Raw genomic sequence first — 22,867 nt, forward strand, 5'->3', positions numbered from 1 at the left:
TGAACCTTATGCGCTCTCACCCTTCACTCAATCCCCTCCTGCTGATAGCCACTCCCAGCAGTATCTTAAATAGTCACTTACCTTTTAAAGGTATTTAAATCATGAGAAAAAGTCATTTTTATTTACCCACAGTAACCAAACGCGCGTTCTTCATTCCTTTGTAGGGATCTGGGTTTTTATCTATTTACTTTTGCTTGATGGGAATTGAATTCTGATCTGTAGGTGCCTACCTGTGAGCTACCTTTCCAGACAGTCCTTGTTTTGTTTTGTTGTTTTGCCAGTCCTGGGATTTCGACTCAAGGCCTGAGCACTGTCCCTGGCTTCTTTTTGCTCAAGGCTAGCACCCTACCATTTGAGCCACAGCACCATTTCTGGCCTTTTCTATATATGTGGTGCTGAGGAATTGAACCCAGGGCTTCATGTATACGAGGCAAGCACTCTTGCCACTAGGCCATATTCCCAGCCAGTCCTTGTTTTTGTTTTCAGTTCTTGGGATTAAACCCCGGGTATGGTGCATGCTAGGCACGTGGTGTACCACTCAGCTACATCCATAGCCCTTTGTGTGTTTTAAAATTTTTTATTTCTAGGCAGGATATGGCTGGATTACCCAAGGTGGACTTGAACTTCTGATTCTCTCTTTTTTTTTTTTTTGGCCAGTCTTAGGCCATGAACTCAGGGCCTGAGCACTCTTCCTGGCTGCTTTTTGCTCAAGGCTAGCACTCTGCCACTTGAGCCACAGCGCCACTTGTGGCCATTTTCTATATATGTGGTGCTGAGGAATTGAACCTAGGGCTTCATGTATATGAGGTGAGCACTCTTGCCACTAGGCCATATTCCCAGCCCTTGAACTTCTGATTCTCCTGTCTCAGTCTCCTGAATAGCTATGATTGTATGAGAGCGACAACACCTCGTCCCATTTTAGATTTTACCATTGTTGCCTGCTGGATCATTTCACATTCCTATAAGTACTGTTTGGTTTTACTCTGGGTGCAGTTATTTGGAAACAGACCAACCATTGCAGGACACGCTCGCATTGTCACTCTTGGGACAGGGATAGCATGTAGTCCACAGCTGGTTTTTACCCATTATGGAGGCAAAAACCTCATCCTGAACTTCCCTGCATTGTGAGGCTTTTTGTTGTTGTTGTTTCACTCTGGTGGGATCAAGAGCTATTCTTACCATATGAGCTCTGCCATGGTAGTAGCTTCCTCATCCCTGTGCTCTTGACTCCAGGGGTTCTTCCACACCTCTTTCGAGCTCACTTGTGTGTGCCTGTTTCCTCTTTGGTACCCTGCCCAGAAGACCAGCTGTTCTGGTCTCCCAGACCCATTTCTTCAGCGTAGACTGCGGGCTCCACTGGGCTTCCTTCCCCTTGGCCTCATAGCCAGGAAACTCCAAGAGGGAAGCTGGGGCATTTTTCAGGAACTACTGGTGTCCTTTGTTGCCCCTTGTCCAGTGGCTTGACAACATTGTTCCAGGCATTTTGTCTAGACTTTTTTTTTCTCTCCGTCACCGGGCTCGAACTCTAGGCCTGCGCACTGTCCCTGAGCTTTCCAGCTCAAGACCAATGCTCTATCACTTGGAGCCACAGCACCACTTCCAGTTTTCTGGTGGTTAATTAAGAGATAAGAGTCTCGTGGATTTTCCTGCCTGGGCTGGCTTTGAACCATGATCCTCAGATCTCAGGCTCCTGAGTAGCTAGCGCTATCTATAGGCATGAGCCACCAGCACCTGGCTTGTCTAGACTTTTTGTTGTTAATAGGAAGGTGAATGTCTCATGTTGCTTATTGAATCACTTAGTTGAGATCTCACAGCTTTGGTTAAGTGGTGGCCTGGATCTGAACATGGAGTCTGACTTCAAAGACCCTACATTTAGTTAATGCACCAAGTTGTTTCTAGATAAATTTATTCTGATCATCTAGCAACCCGGGCAGCTGATATAGACTCCTTCAGATTTTCATGACAGCTGTGGCCTGGCTGTCTAGTTTTCTGGTCTTAAGTCTTCCCTTTCAATAAACCTTTCATTTATTTACCAGTTTGTATGTATATCTACATCATGCCCATGGTTCCATTTGACGAGCTAGACCATTCAGTGAAAACAAATCTTCCACCAGACTTTCTTCCCTGAAACCCCCAAATGTCCTCCTAGTCCCAAACCATCTTCCATTACATGGGTCTTTTCAAAGGTGGTCTTCCTGTGTGGAAGATTAGAAATGGCCTTGCTGTTTTGTGACCCCATGATAATGTACATGCTGTGGAAGCCACCTTGTGCTGTTAACCCTTGCACGGGGATTCCTTGGTATGGTTGCACCATAATCTAGATACCTTCTCCCAAAGAGTCCAAACAAGGCTTATCGGGCTGGGAATATAGCCTAGTGGTAAAGTGCTTGTCTCATATACATTGAAGCCCTGGGTTTGATTCCTCAGCACCACATATATTAGAAAAAACCAGAAGGGGCGCTGTGGCTCAAGTGGTAGAGTGCTAGCCTTGAACAAAAAGAAGCCAGGGACAGTGCTCAGGCCCTGAGTTCTAGCCCCAGGACTGGCAACAAAAACAAAACAAAACAAGGGTTATCTTCTGTGTATACGCCAACAGTCCCACGTGTGCAGGTGTATCTGTAGGATACTTTCCTAAAAGCAGAAGTGCTGTGACAAAGAGTTGGAGCTTTTGAAAGGTTGGCAGCTAGAACTAAATATGTGTGTCCTCATACTCTCCTCAAAAGAGTTTACTAACCTTTTCCCCCCCATACTTGTATGTTTAAAAGAAGCTGGTGGCTCAGCTCAAGTCTGTAATCCTAGCTACTCAGGCTTAGATCTGAGAGGATCACAGTTCTAAGCCAGCCTGGGCAGGAAAGCCCATGAGACATGTTTCCTATCAACCACCAAAAAGAACAAAAAAAGTCATGAACCATGGGATCAAAGGGTCATCTTTGCAAGATGGACATCGTTGGCTCCTGCGTCTGTCTGCTGGTACTAAGAAACAAATGACAAGGGTTCATCCTTTTTACATTGGCTCAGTGCAGTGGACAGTAGATCTGTGCTTGCTTTGGGGCACTAAGAGTGAAAAGTCCAGGCCTGTGGTGTGATTCCTGCCCCCAGGCTCCTAAGTCTCCTGGAAAACCCTGGAGAAGTAGCTGTGCTGTGGCTGCTTTCCGTCACCGAGAACTGGAGAAGGAACAGGGAGTGTTGCTTCAATGGCCTAAGGACTCTGGGTCCTGTTCACTGGGTGACCGCCATCGGTAGGTAGGAAGTTACTACACCCTGAGCCAGTGGATTCTACACTCAACCTGAGCCGGAGCTTGTGGTCTGCAGGAGGCATTCTGCGGCCTGTGATTGGAGGGATAGTGAGCTCAGTAGTGTCGGAGGAGGTGATTGGCCGGGTGCTGCTGCAGTGAGAATGCAGCCTGGATGCTCAGGTCCGGGGCTGGGGCGAGGGACCAGGCACGGAATGACGGCGAGCTCGGAAGTTGCTTCAGCCTCCGGGAGAGGTCTGTTTGGATATCACTTTTTCCTTTAAAGAAAAGAAAAGAAAAGAAAAAAAAAAGCCAAACCACCTGCCGAAGGGCTTGTATTGGAGAAGCCCAGCTGCTCTGCTTGCGGTTATAAGCCCAGAGGCGCCCTGTCCTCCTCCTCCTCCTAGTGAACTCCTCTCAGGCCAGGCACGAGACGCAGTGGTAGTGAGCGAATTTGCCAAAGCAGGGAGCAGCCCGTGCATGCAGAGCCTCCTCCTGCGAGAGACCTCTCCACTCCAGCCTTCCAGGCAGCCGTTAGCCAGAGACCCTTGGCATTGTGGTCACGTCCCTCTGAAGTGAACAGCCACCTCCCGTGGCATTCGGAGGAAACCAGCATGTCGCAGATGTTGGGGCATTTTCTGTCTAGCTTTTTCCCTAAGGCTGGGTGCCAGGACTCCAGAGAGGATACCGATCCTGAAGGCAGAGGCACCCAAACTCCTGCTCGGGGAGACCAGACAACAAGCTTTTTGGGCAAACAGGACGGAAGGGCTGAGGCCACAGAAAAGAGACCTACCATTTTGCTGGTGGTTGGACCTGCAGAGCAATTTCCTAAGGTAACAATGGCATTCCTGAGAAAGAACCTCAAAAAAGTCTATGGCTGTTCTAGGATCATTTCCTCAGAGAAAAAGACTGGGGGGAGGGACTTGAGATCCGTTTGGTTGCGGGGGGCGGGGGGAGGGCATTATTAGGCAGTGAAAAAGTCTACTCAGGTCACCCCAGGATGACCCTGAAGAAAAAGTTGCCTTAGGATTGATCGGTTTTGCTTTGGAAAGCCCCTTTTCAAAAGTAAGGGTGATAGGAGGTGTATTGTCTTAGCTTACTTGAGCAGTCCAGACAGGACCAGCCAGAGGGCAGGAGGGGTGCCTTGGAAAGTTCACCTAGTAGCCTAAACGCTAGGGACAGATCTTGTTGGCATGCTGAAAGTCACACTCCCCTTGCCTCTGTGGGACCCCAGTTACCTTGGCTCTGGGAGTAAGAGTGAAGGGATAGGGTCAAGTCCCAGGAGAGGATGGCATCACGAAATGTACAAGCTGATGACCCTCTAGGAATGACACAGCCATCCTCAGGGTCAGCCAAGTCCAAAGGCCTTCCTGAGCCCTGGGTTGCTATATCCTGCTTTCCTAAGAGCCAGGGAAAGACAGAATATTCCCACATCGTAGATGAGAAAACTGAGGCAGAAAGGCTAAACAAGAGGTAGAATTGAAATTGAACTCCACATAGGTCTGGAGCTTTTTCCTTTTCTACTTCCCTCCCTCTTAAGAAAGCAATGCTTAGTGGAGCTAGCTTGATTCTCAGGATTACAACAAATCGAAAATGGGCATTTGACTGAGATTTGTCCTTTCTGTATAGGTGTGACCTCGTTCACCTCCCGAGCTTTGCTTGTTCTGAATCTTTTCTGTTCACAGTCAGAAAAGGGTGTTGGCGATTCCACGCTGAGTTTGGCATATTGTAGGTACACCCCAAAATGTTTGGAGTTGAATGGCTATATTTAAGCAATCAATACTTCTTTTGCCTTTTTGAGTAGAGAGGGATTTTTGCTGTAGCACCCTTTGCATCAGGTGAGCTTTGACACGGAGGGGAACCTACACTGTGCTGAGTTCTGCAGTGGTCAGGCTTTACAGCCTGTGTCATGCTTGAGGTGTGTACAGGCTGAATGAGCTTAGGGAACATCGCTTTCCACCTCTCACTAGACTTAGACAAGATCAGAAATGGTGCTGGGCTCTGGTGGCTCATGCCTATAATTGAAGCTATTCAGGAGTCTAAGATCTAAAGGTCTAGGTTTGAAGTCAGCCCACGCAAGAAAGTCCGTGAGACTCTTACCCCTAATTAACCACACAAAAAAGAAAAAGGTCAAAGCTGTGGCTGTGTCTCAAGTGGTAGAGTGCTAGCTAGCCTTGAGCACAGAAGCTCAGGGACAGTGTCCAAGCCCCGAGTTCAAGCCCCAGGACTGGTGCGTGCACATGCACGCGCGCACACACACACACACACAATCAGAAATGGTGATGACACTAGTTGTTTTTTTTTAATCTATAGCCCTGCTTTGCCTTATGGCCTAGATTTGCAGGCTTTTAAAATCACTTTTTTAAATGATCATTTTAATAACTAACTGCTCCATTTCCCAGTTCATATGGGCACCTCTTGCCAGCTCTGCCCCAGGGATTGCCTCGGGTAGGACTTGCTGTTCTGATCAGCCTCGTTCCTGGCCTGCAGAATCAAGAGATCCAGGGATACCCCTTTTTGGAGATGGGTTGGCTGTCTGTGTATTGGGGGAGCCCCAAGAAGGAATTTGAGCATCTGGTTTGAAGCAAGGGAGAAAGCGCATCTGAGTGGTAGACTCTTTCAAAGCAAATAAACTAAAAATTGAGCCGTGTGTGTTTCTCTGGCCAACCAGCATGGAAGATGCCAACACCGAGTGCCCTGCTTTGACCCTTCGTCAGAAGGAGACCTCCAGAAGGTCTGGGAAGCCTTACGGAGAAGTTCTTTGGTTCTCAGGGTCGTCATTGTCCAGTAGCACTACTTGATTTTGCTCTCACTTCCTCCATGTAAATATGTCTGTCTGAGTCAGGTTCCTTCCTGAAAGCTTTTAATTCTAGGAACTGTTCCAATTTCCCTTTTTATCTTTGTCTTACAGTTAATCTGCAGTTGGGAAAGAAAGCCATTAGTCTCAAGTGGGAGGTGGCCTCACTGCATTGGAGCTTGCAAATCCTGAGGGGCTGGGCTGTCTTCTCCAAAGCTCAGAATTTTGTTCATTGTGTGTGTAATTGCCAAGTGAGGGCAGGTTTCGCTGGAAACCCGCTACACTAGGCTGTCATGGCAACCTGATCATCAAAAGACACTGCAGCCACAGCAGCCACTGAGATCGGAGAGCCTGGAAGGTGGGTGGGGCTTGTGAGGCTTCTTCATATATTAATCTTTCTGCCTTGGTCTGAGTCATTGCAGAGGAGGGAGGAGTCACATTCTGACCTAATGCTACATTCCCAAAGGCATTAAACCTGCTCTGCTCTTTACACACAGTATTCCAGCCCTTACAGGAAGTACCTGCTTGGTTCGTTTTGTTTTGTTTTGGCACATAATAGACAAATCTGCAATGGAAAGATGCTACTGAGATCTGTTCCTTTATGGATGAAATAGAATCTGACGCCACTGAATTCTAAGGGATTCTAGTGGTAGTCATTGTTTCCCTGTACTAGTCGGAGATTAGACATCTGAGGAGAAGAAACAGATCTGGGGCACACAATTAGAATAAAGAGGGCAGAGAAGAATCTTACGCAGTGCAGCATGCTATGCTCTGATCTTGAGAGCCATGAGCTGGGGAAACGTCAGGAATGGAATCTGAGCCTGCTGCTGATGCTTCATTGTCCTGCCCCACCTGGCCTTCAAGTGAAGCTCTTGTTTTCAGCTAAGGCTAGACTTGCTCAAGTTACACCTTTCTACCTACCTTCCCATATGTGATATTGCAGGTCTCAGTGTCCGGCTTCCAAGCATTCTTCCGGAACTGAGCTCCAAAATCTCCTTTCTAAAGTATCCGTTTGGGGGTTGCTTCAAGTGGATGTTGTAACAGGAGCCGGAGCCTGGCTGCAAGCCCAAGCTCTGTCAGGACAGTCTTGGGACTTGAGCAAACGAGGTTATCTCTCCAGGTCTGTTTGCTCAACTTATGGGTCATGTTTGTTGCTCATGGGATGACCCCAGAGCCCCTCACTCAAAACTAGTGCTTTACCACTTGAGCCACAGCTCTACTTCCAGCTTTGTGCTTGCTAATTGGAGGTAATTCTCATGGATTCACTTTATTGCTGGAGCTGGCTTTGAACCACCATCCTCAGATTTCAGACTCTGGAATAGCTGGGATTACAGGTGTGAGCCACTAGTGATGTTGGATTTGGAGGGTTTGAGGTTGTTGTTTTCTTTTTGGCAGTGTTGAGATTTGAACTCAGAGGATCTCATGCTGGCCATGCTCGCAGCCCCTAAATAGAGTTGTTGATTACCTAGGAAACTCAGTAGGACGATGACTTAAATAAGTAAGCCCACACCAATTTTTATTTTTATGTATTTTTTTTTTGCCAGTCCTGGGGCTTGAACTCAGGGCCTGAGCACTGTCCCTGGCTTCTTCTTGCTCAAGGCTAGCACTCTGCCACTTGAGCCACAGCGCCACTTCTGGCCTTTTTCTATATATGTGGTACTGAGGAATCGAACCCAGGGCTTCATGTATACGAGGCAAGCACTCTTGCCACTAGGCCATATTCCCAGCCCGCTCACACCAATTTAAATGTATGTAATTGGAGGAAGAAGAAGGGGAGCCCAAGCTGGACTCCACTTGGGGTTTCTCTCGCCTCAGTCCCCTAGGTACAAGAACTATGGGAGTATACAGTACTGTACCTGACCCAGTGAAGTCGCTCTACGGGACTTAATGACAGCAGAATGAAAAGTCTGAATGCTCTAAAAAACTAACAACTAAATGTGGCTGTACTTGCTTATAACTCCACACTGCTGAGTTGAAGGCCAGTCTGGACTACTTCAGTGCAAGCCTGGGCTACATGCTAGACCCTAAGCTCAAAAACAAAACAAAGCCAGGCACCAGAGGCTCACACCTATAGTTCTAGCTACGCAGGAGGCTGAGATCTGAGGATTGTGATTTGAAGTCAGTCCAGGCAGGAAAGTCCGTGAGACTCTTATCTCCAGTAAATGCCAAAAAACGCCAAAAGTAGAGCTGTGACTCAAATAGTAGAATGCTAGTCTGAGCAAAAGAAGCTTATAGACAGCACCCAGGCCCTGAGTTTAAGCCCCAGGCCTGACACACACACACTCCCCCCCACCCCTTAATGTTGTTGGCTCTAGGGTTCTCAGGGTACATTCGATCTCTAGCAACATCAGCAGCAGCAGCAACAAAACACTCATGTTGTAATACAGTTGATGTCAGCCTTGTAAAATAACGTGTTGACTGACACTTGCAGAACATTTCTTGGTCCCCTGAAACTGTTGGTTTGTGTAGAGTAATGAACTCTTGCATTTATTTGTTAATAGGAAGTTCCTCTTGCAATGTAAAGCATAAGATTCTTTCATTTTTGTTTCTTGACAGTCCTGGCTCTTAAACTCAGGGCCTTTTGCTCTGGCTTGCTGTTTTCACTCAAGGCTGTCACTTTACCACCTGAGCCACACCTCCATCTTCAGCTTTTTGCTGGTTTATTGGAGATAGGAGTTTCAAAGACTTTCTGCCCAGGCTGGCTTTGAGCCAGGATTCTTAGATTTCAGCAGGAAAGTCCATGAGACTCACCTCTAATTAACCACCAAAGAGCTGAAGCAGAGCTTTGGCTAAAGTGATAGAGTACCAACTTGAGTGAAAAGCTAAGGGATAGCACCCAGACCCTGAGTTCAAAGAGAAAGGGGGAAGGAGGCCTAACTGAACACAGGCTTGCGCCTGTTCTGGCCAGGTTGTTCCCGGCATGCACATGGCACCCTATCCAGAAAATCAAGGCAAGAACAGTTGAAGGCATGGCTCAGATAGTAGGACGCCAGCCAGTGAACGAAAGTGCCACATACCAAGTTGAGTCCTGATCTCAGACAACAAAAATGAGGGGCTGGGAATAGAGAGAGGTCCAGAAGGCAGAGCACCTGCCTCGTAAGCACGAGGCCCTGAATTCAAGCCTTCGGCACGGGGAGTAGAAGGCAGATCCTGTTCACGTCTGTTTCTTGGTTCCTTAGAGACCAGCTGAGTCTAAAGTCTTCTTCCTTCGGGGACCCCAGCAATAGAGCTGTGTGTTATAGTAGCTCCAAAGCAGAACATTCTGGATTGGGCTGCTTAGGAGACAGCTGAGTGTTGTGGACTTAGGGCGGCAGAGCAGGAATCTGCCTAGTCACCAAGAAGTCTCATCACATCTGTGCCAGGGCACCCCAAGGGCTGCTCTTAAACTCACATCCCTTAGCACCAAATGTCCTATCCCTGCTTATAATTTGTTCCACTGTGTCGTACATAAAAGTCATCATCATGCCCATAATCCTAGCTGCTTAGGAGGCTGAGATCCGAGGATCACAACTTGAAGACAGCCTTGGCAGGAAAGTCCATGAGACTTTTATCTCCAATGAACCACCAGAAAGCCAGAAGTAGAGCTGTGGTTCAAGTGGTAGAGCCCTAGCCTTGAGCAGGGAGAGCACTCTGAGATCAAGCAAGCACTAGGAACAAAACACACAAACACACAAAGTCAAAGGCAACATCTTATTCTAGAATCCTCCTGACATCTTGCTAATGAGTTGAGAAGTGCTTTTTAAAATTTTTGTTGATTTCCAAATTATAGCTATCCAATTTTATCCATCCCCAGAGCAAGAAGCTTTTGTCTATATTAGGAAGTAGTATGCTGTAAAAGGAACAAGAGAGTGACGTCTTCCTTCTCGGTGCAGATCTGTGAGGAAGGCATGGGGTGGAATTTCAGGCTGGGGGGGCGGGTTAATCCTCCGGAAGAATCAGCTCTTTTCAGGGCCTGGAATGTTCTCATTCATCTCCTAAAGGAGTTGTACAGCTGGGTTGCCTCGTGAAAGTTTCTGTGATAATTCTATCAAGCATTTACAACGTGACTGTACAATTAAGGGACCAAATTTCATTTCCTGTTCTTTTGTACTACTGGATATTGAGCCCTGTGTCTTTTTTAACTCTGTGTGTGTGCATGCATATGAGTGCCTGTCTGTTTATGTCTGTTACTGAGGATAGTACTAAAGTCCTCATGGTTGCTAAGTATGCACTCTATACTTGAGCTACACACTCAGTTCAAGTTTTGTCATTTTGGCAAAATACTAAGAAAAGAACTTGAGAGGAAGGACTTAACTTTGTTTCAGAGGTTTGGGGGCTATCATGGTAGGACAACCATAGCAGAACGGAACAACTCAAATCATAGCCAGGAAGCAGAAACGATGTTTGTGCAAGTGGACTTTTTTTTTGGTAGCACTGTAGTTTTGAATTCAGAACCATGAGAGTGTGAAGCTGGCAGTCTAACACAGAGTAACACAGAGACATACTTCCAACCCTGTTTTTTTTTTGTGTGTGTGTGTGTGCCTTTTTTTTTTTTTTTTTTTTTGGTTGTTGTTTGCTTTTTGTTGGTCTTGAACTAGGGGGGCCTGGGCACTGTCCCGGAGCTCTTTTGCTCAAGGCTAGCACTCTACCACTTGAGCTACAGTGCAGTGCCACTTCCAGTTTTCTAATAGTTAATTAGAGATTAAGAGTGTCATAGACTTTCCTACCTGGGCTGGCTTCAAATCATGGTCCTCAGATCTCAGCCTCCTAATTAGCTAGGATTTATAGGCATGAGCCACCAGTTCCCAGCAAACAACCAACCCTGTTTTGTTTTGGTTTGGTTTTTGATGGTTATTTTTAAGATAGGGTCTCATTTCCTGCCCAGGTGCCGAGCTGTGAGCTGTCTCCTTGTGAGTTCCGACTTGTCCAGCTTCCCGCTATTGAAATGGGAGTCTCATGGACTTTTTTGTCCAGCTAGGCCTGGAACTGAAATTCTCCCAGTCTCTGACAGGTATGTGTACTGCACCCAGCCATGGATTCAGAAAGGACCTCAAAAACTTTCCTGACTGGCTGGCCTCCAACTGCTGTCCTCCCATATTTAACCTCCCAGGTAGCTAGGATTATCCAGCTTCCCCTTTTCTTCTTTTAGGAGGTAAGCACTTTACCACTAGGCCATCTTCCCAGCCCCTGCCCCTTTTCTTCTTTTATTCCACCTGACCTCCAGCTTATAGGATGGTGCTGCCCGCATTCTGGATGGGCCTCCCACTCTTAGTTAATTCTTTCTGGAAATGCTCTCACAGGCACACCAAAAGCTAATCTCCTAGCAGCTTCTCCATGCAATCAACTTGACAGTCAAGATTACCCATCACAAATGCAGGGCGTTATGCATGCATATTAGGCAAGCGCTCTACCACTGAGCTATCTAGCTCACAGTCTACCTCTCTACCCCCCCTTTTTGAGTCAGGTCTACAAGTATAGCCAGGCTGACCTTAAACTCACTATGTAGCATAGACCGGCCTTGAATTTGAGGTCCTCTTGCCTTAACCTTTCTCATGAGAGCTTGGATTACAGGTGTGTATGACCATGCCCAACCCTTTTAATTAAAAAACAAACACAACAACAGTTAAATTTAAAAATGTTTCTGGGTGGGACTATGGCCTAGTGACAGAGTGCTAGCCTTGAGAAAAAAGAAGCCAGGGACAGCTCTCAGGCCCTGAGTTCAAGCCCCAGGACTAGCAAAAAAAAGGGGAGGGAGTCCATATAGAGCAGCCAAGTTGCAAGTCAGAAAGCTAGGACTACACAAGGTTTCAAGTGTTTCAAGTAGCCTTGGGTCTGAACTCTGTGGGGCTCATAGAAGGCCTCAGCTGGCCCCAGAGTTATAATTCTGGGGAGTCTCTTAGCAAAGATTTATGGATTATAGTTCCCTAGTTCCCTCCTCTTCCCTGGTTGCCTTGAGGCCCACGGGAACGGGTTGCTTAGCAACGGCTCACTTGGTAGAATGGCCTGGAAGTGGTTTTCCTCGCTGGGTACTTGGGGCTGTGCAGGGCTGGGGTGCCCTGGCGCAGGGCATGGTGCTGGAAGGCCTGGAGCGCCCCCCACGGGGTGAGCAGGCCGCAGCATCTCGGGGTGGCTGCGACCCGCCTCTTCCCCTCCCATCTCAGCCACACCAGGCCAGCAAGGGAGGGGGACCCTGGGGGAGGGGGGTTCATTCTTTTCACATCTGCTGAATTTTCTGTTGAGAATGATTTACTAAGGGGAGAAATCCGCCTCGAGTGACGCATTTGGGGACCTTGTATGGGAACTGGCTGTGGGCTGTTTATTTGGAGGAGCTGGCAGCCAGGGGGTGAAGGTTTGTTTGGGCATGGTGCGGACACCCAGGCAGAGCCTGAGCCTGGGCTCCGGGGGTGGGGGGGCCGGGCCGGGCCGGGGGCGGTGACGTCAGCCCTGATCTTTGCTCTTCTGCTCTTGAGCAACCTGATGCGGCCGTCCACGGGCCCCGGCCAGAGCTGGGCGGCCGTCCACGGGCGGGCCGGGCGGGAGCTGGGCCGGAGCTGGGCGGCCGTCCACGCGGGGAGGGGGCGGGGTCTGGAGCCGGGCCGGAGCTCGCTCATTGGCTGGCCCGGCTCACGGTGGGCGGGACCCTACTTCAGCTAAGCCAGGGGGCGGGGCTTGGTTGCGCTTATCAGGGGCGAGCCTCCCGGCGGCGCGGCATCCGCGTTCTCTCTCCCCGCGGCCGCCGGCTCCGCTCCCCGCTCGGCTCCCTCCCGGCCCGGCCAGCATGCTCTGCCTGTGCCTGTACGTGCCGCTCATCGGGGAGGCCCAGACCGAGTTCCAGTACTTCGAGTCCAAGGGGCTTCCCGCCGAGCTCAAGTCCATCTTCAAGCTCAGCGTCTTCATCCCTTCCCAGGAGTTCTCCACTTACCGCCAGTGGAAGCAGGTGTGCGGGCGGGCGGGCGCGGGCGGAAGCGGGGTGGCGAGCCTGCAGGTGCGTGTCCTCGGGCACAGCGACTGTGACGGCCCCCCACCTGCCCCCCTAGCAGAGACTGCGGAAGGGTGGGAATGTCCCCCAGTTGGCACGTGGCAAGCCCTGCGTCACGGGTGGGAGTGATCGCTTTCACATGACCTCCGAGAAAGGCTGGAATTCCAGGAAGGCACTCGCGAGGTGGAGTCCCATCAGCTGCGTGGGGCTGAGATGGAGGGGGGGGGGGTTTGTCCAGCTGCTACAGGCTGTTTTTTGAGGTGGCTGGCGGACAGAGGCAGGGAGCCAGGTAGAAGCCCCTCTTGGGAGGCCCGAGGGCTAGAGTTGGCGTTCCTGGGTGTGGGGGCGCAGCCTGAGGAGCAAAAGCACAGCGGGGGTCTTGACGAGCTTTGGTGATGGGGAACTGAGCTTCTGGGGTAGAGGAATCAGGTGGGTCCCTTGACTCCTGGTTTCCTGGTTCACTGAGTGCGCTGTCCCTAGTGCTGGTGACAGATGTCCTAGGAAGGAGACAGAAAGGAGACTCTGTGGACTTGTATTTTGATTAGGATTACACTCTGTAGTCTAGGTTGGCCTCCAGATTCTTCATCCTCAGCCTCCCAGATAAATCCTGGGATTATACACATGCGCCATCACATCCGGCTCTTAAGAATACGCAGTGAGCACTATCGTGGGTTGTCTATGCACAGTAAAGTGCATGGATCATCTTGGTGGCAGGCAGCCTGAGGACCAGAGCTCTGCACCTTCTCCTCAAGTGGCTTGTGGACTGTTTCTAATCTAGCTAGAAATGTGGAGCAATGGTCCCATTCAAAATTTATTCCACCCCTGGCTGAGAGCACAGATGTTGGCAGGAAATGAATAAGCCCAGGTAGCAGATAAGACATGCCAGCATCTGTCCCCAGATCCAGCCACACCCTGCATACCAGGATTTTGACCATGCTAGGTCCCAGGTATCTGTCTAGGGTCATCCCCCATCAGTGGTCAAGGTGTAACTAAGAGGGAGGCTGTGACATAAACCCTTTGTGAGCAAAGCTGGCTGATGGTCCATCAACCGAAAGATCTGAATGGAGTCTGGTGGAGAATCGGGAAACACAGGAAGAATAACTGGATTCCTTAAGGGAGCCTCTGCTCTGGGCATTGCTGAGTTGAAGTGACTCATGTTTGTCTCTCACGTTCTTGAGATTCACCTTAGGGTGGCAGGGATAGCTGGAGGAAGGTGACACAGAAGACGGACAGGCTCAGCCTGAATCCTGCCCACCACTTCCCTGGCTGTGTGCCCGCCCATGAATACTTAGCCTCTCTGATCTGAACTCCTGTTGGCTGCTCTAGCATGGAAGAAATTTTTTCCCTACTTCCTAGAGCTATTTGGCAGGACTCAGTAAAGCATTTCACATGACTCCGGCATATCCTAAGCTCTTAATGTAGAGACATTTTGCACAGATCAGATCCATGGCACAGGTGCAGAGCTCTGGAACCTCTTAAAGCCACCCCAGGTCACTTGACTCTTGCTGGGTAGTGCTGTCCTGGTTGCCAGGGCCTGCTCAGGGCTCGGTTATATCATCTGGTGTCCTGAGACCTGGGACTGGCAGTGCCATGAAGCACATGCCCAAGTAGAGCCGCCCTTGGCTCCTACTGCTTCTCAGCCTCCAGAGCGTTTTGTTGGCAGAAATTCTGCCAGGCAGACATTGCTCGAACTTTCACTCTAGCCACCAAGTTGTTCTTGGGCCAGTATGGGGCAAGGGCCATGTGGAAAGAGCAAGCGGCAGAGTTCCTGCGGGAATTGAGAGGCCTGGTGCAAGGGACAGCCCTGTGGGCTGCCAAGCAGCTCGCCCTGGCTGTGTAACACTTGGTCTTGGGAATGCTGCCAGGCTGTCTTGCTGGCCTGTCTGGAGGGTTCCTCCCGGGGCCTCCTGGCTCCTGGCCAGCCCTTGGATCCAAACAGTGACGGGGGCTGAGAAGTGATGGGGCCAGGCTTCTTGTGCACTAGTATATCCTGGGAGTGGACCAGGGGCATCTTGGGTTATTGGTGTGACCTTTGCCCCAGATTGCCCCACCAGGGACCGGAATAGGCATGTTCTGAGCAAAACCACAAATTCTTCTTGTTTTCTAGAAAATTGTGCAAGCTGGTGACAAGGACCTCGATGGGCAACTGGACTTTGAGGAATTTGTCCATTACCTCCAAGACCACGAGAAGAAGCTGAGGCTGGTGTTTAAGAGTCTGGACAAAAAGAACGATGGTGAGTCTGGGTCTGGCTTGTCGGGCACTGGCTGGGCATTTCCACATGCTGGGTCCTGCTCACGGCACCCGTCCCCGCAGGGCGGATCGACGCGCAGGAGATCATGCAGTCCCTGCGGGACCTGGGAGTCAAGATCTCCGAGCAGCAGGCAGAAAAAATTCTCAAGAGGTAAGTACCCAGCAACCTCTGCATTTGGGGTGATGAAAAAAAAAAAAAGGCTCTTGGTCTACCCTGTGATGCTGCTCACTGTGCTGATCTGTTCCCTTGAACTTGGCCTTCTTGTGTTTGTAAAGCATCGCAGTAGCCTAGTCCCAAGGGGAGCTTCTCTCCAGGTTTATAGACTAGTCGTTCCCCCCGCCCCCCCACACACACCATTTTTTGGTGTGTCAGTATTGGGTCTTGAACTCAGGGCACCGATCCTTTGTTTTTTTTCCATTCAACACTAGCCCTGGGAATGTGGCTTAGTGGTAGAATACTTGCCTAGCATGCACGAAGCCCTGGGTTCCATTCCTCAGTACCACATAGACAGAAACATCTGGAAATGGCACTGTGGCTCAAGTGGTAGAGTGCTAGCTTTGAGCACCGAGAAGCTCGGGGACAGAGCCTAGGCCTTGAGTTCAAACCCCAGGACCAGAAAAAAACAAAAAACAGTAGCACTCTACTAATTGAGCCACAGCTCCACTTCTGGTTTTTGGGTGGTTCATTGGAAATGAGTCTCACAGATATTCCTGCCCGGCTAGTTTTGAACTGCAACCCTCAGATCTCAGCCTCCTGCATAGCTAGGATTACAGGCATGAGCCACGCGTGCCCAGCTCCCTTTTGAAAATGACTGGAATGCAGTGGACCCGGGAAGAGAAGGAGTGGGGACTAAAGTCATTTAGAGATGTCCCCTGAAAGTGTTCTCTTCCTGGTTAGAAAGGGAGAAGGGTTTGCGTCTTGCTTCCTCCCACAGCTAATGCTCTGTGCGCTGTGTCAGGTGCTGCCCCTAAAGGTAGCTGTGTGGTGAGCAGGACAGCCCTGGGGTTCCTTGTCTCCGCTGAGCCTTCCCCAGCTCCCTGGGCCCGGGGCTCCTGGGCTTGTCACTGGGGCGGCTGGACCTTAAGCTGTGCTGCCTGTCATGTCTTTGGGTGTGTGCTTGCTTTACTAACATCTGCTCAGAGCACTTATTTGTATTGTTTCTCCTCTCTCCTCTGCATCCTCCTTTGTCTGTCTGTCAGAATACGCACGGGCCACTTCTGGGGCCCTGTCACCTAGTAAGTATCCGTGTAAGCCGTGAGCGCCTCCCTCCCCGATTTCCATGCCTGACTAAAGTGGGGTTCTGTTTGGGGTTTTGCTTTTTGTTTCTTGCCAAAAAGGGGTGTACGCCACCTTGCCCCTTGACATGGGCACACAGGTGCCTGAATGGCTGTAGCTCCTGCCCCCGGCCTTGAGTGCTGGGCCTTGCTACTGGAAGATGGGCGTGATAGCACGTGGTGAGGGTACCTTTTTCTTGCAGCATGGATAAAAATGGCACGATGACCATTGACTGGAACGAGTGGAGGGACTACCACCTCCTACACCCCGTCGAAAACATCCCCGAGATCATCCTGTACTGGAAGCATTCCACGGTAAGGCCACCCCCGTCGATCTGTCCACAGACCCTCTTCCCCCGGCCCCATCCCAGGAGCGGGCCAGGGGTCCCGGTCACCTCTTCCTAACAGCAAGACTGTCCCCTCCATTGCCAGCCCAGAACAACCGGCCCTGTGCTCCCTCACGTCCCCAAACACTGTCCACTGTGAGCAGCGGGCTTTCCCAAGCCTCAGTGAGGTTCCCTTTGCCAGGACCATCTCTGTCCCCGCAAGCAGGAGTTTTCAGGGCCCATGTCAAATATCCCTTCCCCTGATGCCTCCTCTTCTCCAAGGAGAACACACACGGAGGCCTAGCAGATGTCTTCTCACTTCCTTTTTTTGGGTGGCGTGTATGTGTGCTATTTCTGATTTCTCTTTATGGCAAAAATAGCTTGTCCCCATAGTGTTCCTCAAGCTGCTGTTTCACCTGTCAGTGTGGGTCTGCATTGACCTCCCTGCCCAGCTCCCTGATGCCAGCCTTATCCCCCTGCTGGTCTCTGCTGGGCAATCTTACCTACCCTGAATCCGTAGTCTCAGGCCAGGGCTCCTTGGGGGAATGGAAGGGGCAGGCTCCAGGGTTCAGAGCAGCTGGCCCCTGTCTCTGGCCTGCAGCCTCGAGTCAGAGCAGAGCCAGCTGGAACCAGCCCCAGAGAGTGGCTATTAACACAGGCAGGGCAGTGCTCTGTGTGCTGAGGCCTTATGTAATGTTCTGCCAGGCCGATCCTGTTCCATTACTGGGTTTCAGGATCTGTGCCCCTGACCTGATCCTATCCATCTAGCTAGCTTGGCAGTCCGCACTGAAAAGCCGCATGAGCTGGCTAGGAAGGAGCTGCCCCATGATTTCGTAATTGGCTTTCCCACTTACATTCACCTCTTCTCCTACCTAGGCCTTTACCAGGCCAGCAACAAGGCCGAGCTTTGCCGTGTTCAGGCAGAGAAGGGAAAGAGCCCAGTCCCCAGCATCCTCACCATACACGGTTCCCCCAGACGGTGGAAGGCCGTGGCCGCCCCCAGCTTGGCTGCAGCTGAGCAGGGTGGGCTGTGCATGACCCTGCTGGTCTTCCTCACAGATCTTCGATGTGGGTGAGAATCTGACGGTCCCTGATGAGTTCACAGTGGAGGAGAGGCTGACAGGGATGTGGTGGAGACACCTGGTGGCCGGAGGCGGGGCGGGGGCTGTTTCAAGGACCTGCACAGCCCCCCTGGACAGGCTCAAGGTGCTCATGCAGGTGAGCCGCACAGTGGTCCAGACCAGACCACCTGACTTTCATCTGGGGTTTGTTGGACGGTTGGATTCCCCCTCCCTGGATACTCTGCCCTTTTTTTGGCCCAAACTTGTCTAACCCAGTGGATGACATTAGAATCATTGCTCCAGCCAGGGTACCCGGAGATCCAGTTCTAGGTTGACCTTTTTCAAATAGAAGGTCTAATTTTATCCGAGGCACTGAAGCCAGGCATCCCCTTACATCAGCCTAGCGTGGCCCCGGGGGCCCCTGAGACATCCGTGGTGTGCGGGAATGATTTCCCCGCGTACCTTGGCCCAGCAGGCAGTTCCACGTCCGTGGGCAGAGCGCCTGCTCTGATGTCAGGGGCAGCATTGTGAAACGATCCACACGAGGACACGCTTCTGGACTTTGATATCACGCTTAACAGAAACTAGTCAGTCTGGTCTCGTTGCTTTTGAGGAGCCCTGCTCAGAAACAACACCATCCTTCCTCTCCCTCTTCGCCCTCTGGGGCCTCTCTCTGTCCCCTGGAAACAAGGGGTGGATTTCAGGAAAAAGGAAATCTTGGCTTGGACTCTGCCCCAGCTTCAGACCAGCTCCTTCCTTCCCTTATCGTCTAGGTCATCCACAAAAATGAGGGGCGCAGACAGTTCATTGAACTCCCAGGAAGGTTGCAGGAGCAGCCCCGTAGCTGTGCATTATTAACCAAGCCCAGCCAGGCTGGAAGCAGCAAGGTTACAGATCGGCCTGCTCTGGGCCCTGCTGCGGCCGAAGATGGCCTCACAGAGGCTCGCTGCCTGACTTTATCTCTGTGATGAAAAGCTCGGGGCTAGGTTTTGTTTTGTTTTTTGACATAGTCCTTGTGGAGGTGTTAGGCATCGTGTTGAATCTAAATTGGAATGAGCCATGTTTGGTGCTCACAGTGCTGAGTTAGACTTCACATCGCTGAAAGGAGGGAAAAATAAAATGAAACCAAATTCTCCGGTGGCCCAGAGAAGAACGCACCCCACCACCCCCATGATGGCAGCCTGAGGCCCTGCCACATTCCACTGATCACCCACCCATTCTCCCTCAGGTCCACGCCTCCCGGAGCAACAACATGTGCATTGTGGGTGGATTCACTCAGATGATCCGAGAGGGAGGGGCCAAGTCTCTCTGGCGGGGCAACGGCATCAACGTCCTCAAAATCGCCCCTGAGTCGGCCATCAAGTTCATGGCCTACGAGCAGGTGAGGACCCAGCTTCCTAGAGAGAGAGCCGCCTGCTGGCAGCTGCTTATGGGGCTTTGGCTGGATTGGGAATACCCAGAGGACAGCAGGGGACACGGGAGGCCTCGGCTGGCACTGGCTGTGCCACGAGATCTCCTCGCTTCCATTTCTGATTATAAAGTGGCCGGGGGGGGGGGGGGGGGTCGCAAGGTGCTGGCCGGGGCAGGTGCTGTGGCCTCTGGATGCATCCGTCTGTTTTTCCCAATTGTAGATCAAGCGTCTCGTCGGAAGTGACCAGGAGACGCTGCGGATCCACGAGAGGCTTGTGGCAGGCTCCTTGGCTGGGGCTATCGCCCAGAGCAGCATCTACCCAATGGAGGTGAGCGGCCGGCCACCCGGGTCCCGGGGCGGGCAGCGTGCCCGGGGTGGAGAGGACCGCGCGTGCTCACGCTCGCCGCGTCCCCGTCACAGGTTCTGAAGACGCGGATGGCCCTGAGGAAAACGGGCCAGTACTCGGGCATGCTGGACTGCGCACGGCGAATCCTGGCCAAGGAGGGGGTGGCTGCCTTCTACAAGGGCTACATCCCCAACATGCTGGGGATCATCCCCTACGCCGGCATCGACCTGGCCGTCTACGAGGTGAGACGCAGCCCCCGCCTTCCGCCCTGGCCCTCCCCACCGGGTGTCAGCCTGACAGAAATGGTGGCAACCGTAACACACCCTCCTCACCTCACTGCGAGGGGCTCCCGCCTGGGAGCGCTGCCCCGTTTTCTGGCCCTACGCCCCCGTCCTAGCCAGGAATCCCCAGTGTCTTCAAAAACAAAGGGTAGGCAGGCCAGCGACTGCAGGTGACACCCCGGCCACACGAACCAAGTGACAATAGTCCTGGGATCTCCTGTCTCGGGACGTGGCTCCAGTGGCGCCCTGCCACGCGCGCTCCTCCCCGGGCTCACTCCCCGTTCCCCCCTCCCCAGACCCTCAAGAACACCTGGCTGCAGCGGTACGCGGTGAACAGCGCGGACCCCGGCGTCTTCGTGCTCCTGGCCTGCGGCACCATCTCCAGCACCTGTGGCCAGCTGGCCAGCTACCCCCTGGCCCTGGTCAGGACCCGGATGCAGGCGCAAGGTAAGGCCGCCCTCAGACAGGTCTCTGTCTCCCAGGCAGCTTTGGGAGGGCCGGTCGAAGGCATGCGACTCACCCAGGGCCTCTCCTACAGCCTCCATCGAGGGCGCGCCTGAGGTGACCATGAGCAGCCTCTTCAAACAGATCCTGAGGACCGAGGGGGCCTTTGGGCTGTACCGGGGGCTGGCCCCCAACTTCATGAAGGTGATCCCAGCTGTGAGCATCAGCTACGTGGTGTATGAGAACCTGAAGATTACCCTGGGCGTTCAGTCTCGGTGACGGGAGGGCGGCCACCGATCCCGGGCCGCGGCCCGGGGTGTGCAGTCATCTCATTCTGTGAATGTGCCAACACTACGCTGACTCAAGCCAAGCTGTGAAACCCGGGACGCGGCGAGGGAGGGGCGGGAGGGGCTGGCGGGCCCCGGGGCCGTCCTGCTGACCCAGCAGACCCTCATGTCCACCCGCAGGAAGACTGGGGGGGCGTTCCTCAGGGTCAGCAAGGCCCAGGCTTCTGTGCCGGGGGGACAGGACATTCCCTGCAGTGCCTGCCAGATAGCAAGCTTGAGGCCGGCTTAGTTTTCACCTTGTCCTTCTCCCCAGACCTCGGCTGCGCCTGCCCTCTGGCCTGCTGAGCATCCCTGTGCCCATTCTGTGCCCTCCTCTGATGTGCTGTAGGACGAGGGTGACCGTCATGACACCCTGTCTTGTCCCTGTCCTCTCCCAGTCTGCTTCCTGAGCTGCAGCATCTGTCCTGACCTGTGCTACGGGAGGCCGGAGGGGTCTGCTTATGCACTCGCCTCTTTGGAGACCTGTGCTGGCCTTCGTGCTCGCCAGTTCGGGCACCGGGACGCGTGTGTGTGTGTGTGCACTCAGGCAGGGCCGCTCACTGCCCGGGGTGGTGCATGGCTTTGGAGAAGGCTAGTGCTGGGGCCTGGCCCCCCCCAGATGCCCTCGGCTGCCTGCTTGGGCCTCACGTCCCCAGAGCTGACCCCAGATTCTGCAGGACCGGCACCAGCTCAGAGCTCGCTCGGCATCACGCCCTGGGGCTTGAGGTGGCCGGGTCGTGCGTTTGGGAAGAAAAGGCAAAAGTGCTGCCCTTTCTGTCCCAGTGAGAGAGTCGGTGCTGAAGGCCTTCATTATGTCTTGTTAAGAAAAGGATTTGGTTCCGAAAGACAACTAGACCGAACGTGCAAGTTCTGTGCTTCTAGAAAAGTCAGAAGGAGTAGGTAGTTTGGCTGACTGTGCTAGACTTGTCTCTGACACCCCTGGAGTGTATATGTATGTCCAGTCCCGATGGAGGGGGGACCAGCCTCACATTCCACCAATGCGACATCACACCGCTTGGAGCATATTTATTTTGTATTTATTTGAACAGAGTTATGTCCTAACTATTTTTATAGACTTGTTTAATTAATAGCCTGTCATTTTCGAGTTCATTTTTTTTTTTACTCATATTTATGTTCATGGTTGATTGTGCCTTCCCATCACCGCCTGGTAGGGGTGATGGGGAGGACAGGTCTGAAGTGACCCTTCCTGCTGTCCACACCCAAAGAAACTCCTCTGGGGACTGATGGTAGAAGAAAAGGCAAAGGGGAAGGGACGCTTCTCCATGGAGAACATGTCCCCTGGGCAGGTGGGATTGAGGTCTGGGGTCCTCGGGTGACGAGGATGGCCAACCAGAGAATCTCCAGAGCCCAAGTCCTTCCCTGGACTGGCAGGGAGGGGGGGTCTTTTCTCACCCTTTTTGAATGACAAAGCAGTGAGGTGCTTCTCACTATGAACTGTGAGGGGCAAGGAAGGGGCACCCCCCCATCCCATCTGTGAAATGGGCTCCCCCTTCCAGCCCTCAGCTACCCCGTTAGTAATGCCGATCAGCTGGCCAGTGACAGTTGTACCTCCATTTCCCCCAGAATCGCCTAATGGGGATACTTTAAATAGGATGCAAAGATCAATGCAAAAATTATTGTTTATATATAAATACATATAGTTCTAACTGGAATTTGTCAAAGCAAATTAAGAAGGATGTGGAAGTTGTCGTTTCAGCCTTCTAATAAAGGACTTCAAAGATGTTGACACAACAGTTTTGTTTGGTTTGGTTTGGGTTTGGGTTTTGGTTTTGTCAGTCGTGGGGCTTGAACTCAGGCAAGGCCTGGGCGATATCCCTGAGCTCTCTTGCTCAAGGCTACTACCATATTGAGCTGCCACTCTACTTCTGGTTTTCGAGTAGTTATTTGGATATGAGTTTCACAGGGACTTTTGTACCAGGCTGGCTTCGAACCTCAGTCCTCAGATCTCAGCTGCCTGAGTAGCTAGGATTAACAGGCCTGAGCCGCCGGTGCCTGGCCAACGGAAGAGTTTTCTGCCCTGGGCTTGGGTAGCTCGGTGCTTTCTACATGTGAGATAATGAATCCCCTGTTCTCCTCCAGCTCTGGGCAGTCCCCTCCGGTTCCTCTACAGTAGTTGCTCACCAGGGGCAGGTGCTCT

At 51.9% G+C, this 22,867-nt stretch overlaps 1 protein-coding gene across 3 annotated transcripts in view; it reads left to right on the top strand.

Annotated features, from left to right (window-relative positions):
• Positions 1 to 22,458, top strand: part of Slc25a25 (solute carrier family 25 member 25) — a 37,575-nt gene extending 15,117 nt beyond the window's left edge. Inside the window, exons 1-10 of one of the 3 annotated variants that reach the window (XM_048343687.1) lie at positions 3,777 to 4,066; positions 15,096 to 15,222; positions 15,303 to 15,390; positions 16,718 to 16,829; positions 17,900 to 18,058; positions 19,130 to 19,282; positions 19,533 to 19,640; positions 19,733 to 19,900; positions 20,236 to 20,386; positions 20,478 to 22,458. In XM_048343687.1, coding sequence (XP_048199644.1) covers positions 3,848 to 4,066; positions 15,096 to 15,222; positions 15,303 to 15,390; positions 16,718 to 16,829; positions 17,900 to 18,058; positions 19,130 to 19,282; positions 19,533 to 19,640; positions 19,733 to 19,900; positions 20,236 to 20,386; positions 20,478 to 20,662 — 1,470 coding nt within the window. In that variant the 5' untranslated portion in view covers positions 3,777 to 3,847 and the 3' untranslated portion in view covers positions 20,663 to 22,458. Of the gene's footprint in view, positions 1 to 3,776; positions 4,067 to 12,714; positions 12,947 to 15,095; positions 15,223 to 15,302; positions 15,391 to 16,717; positions 16,830 to 17,899; positions 18,059 to 19,129; positions 19,283 to 19,532; positions 19,641 to 19,732; positions 19,901 to 20,235; positions 20,387 to 20,477 lie in introns of those variants that run through there. The other 2 variants (XM_048343678.1, XM_048343668.1) reach the window with 2 other exon arrangements.
• Positions 22,459 to 22,867: the final 409 nt, after the last annotated feature.

Source organism: Perognathus longimembris, chromosome 1, assembly GCF_023159225.1.
Source record: "Perognathus longimembris pacificus isolate PPM17 chromosome 1, ASM2315922v1, whole genome shotgun sequence".
NCBI classification, from domain to species: domain Eukaryota; kingdom Metazoa; phylum Chordata; class Mammalia; order Rodentia; family Heteromyidae; genus Perognathus; species Perognathus longimembris.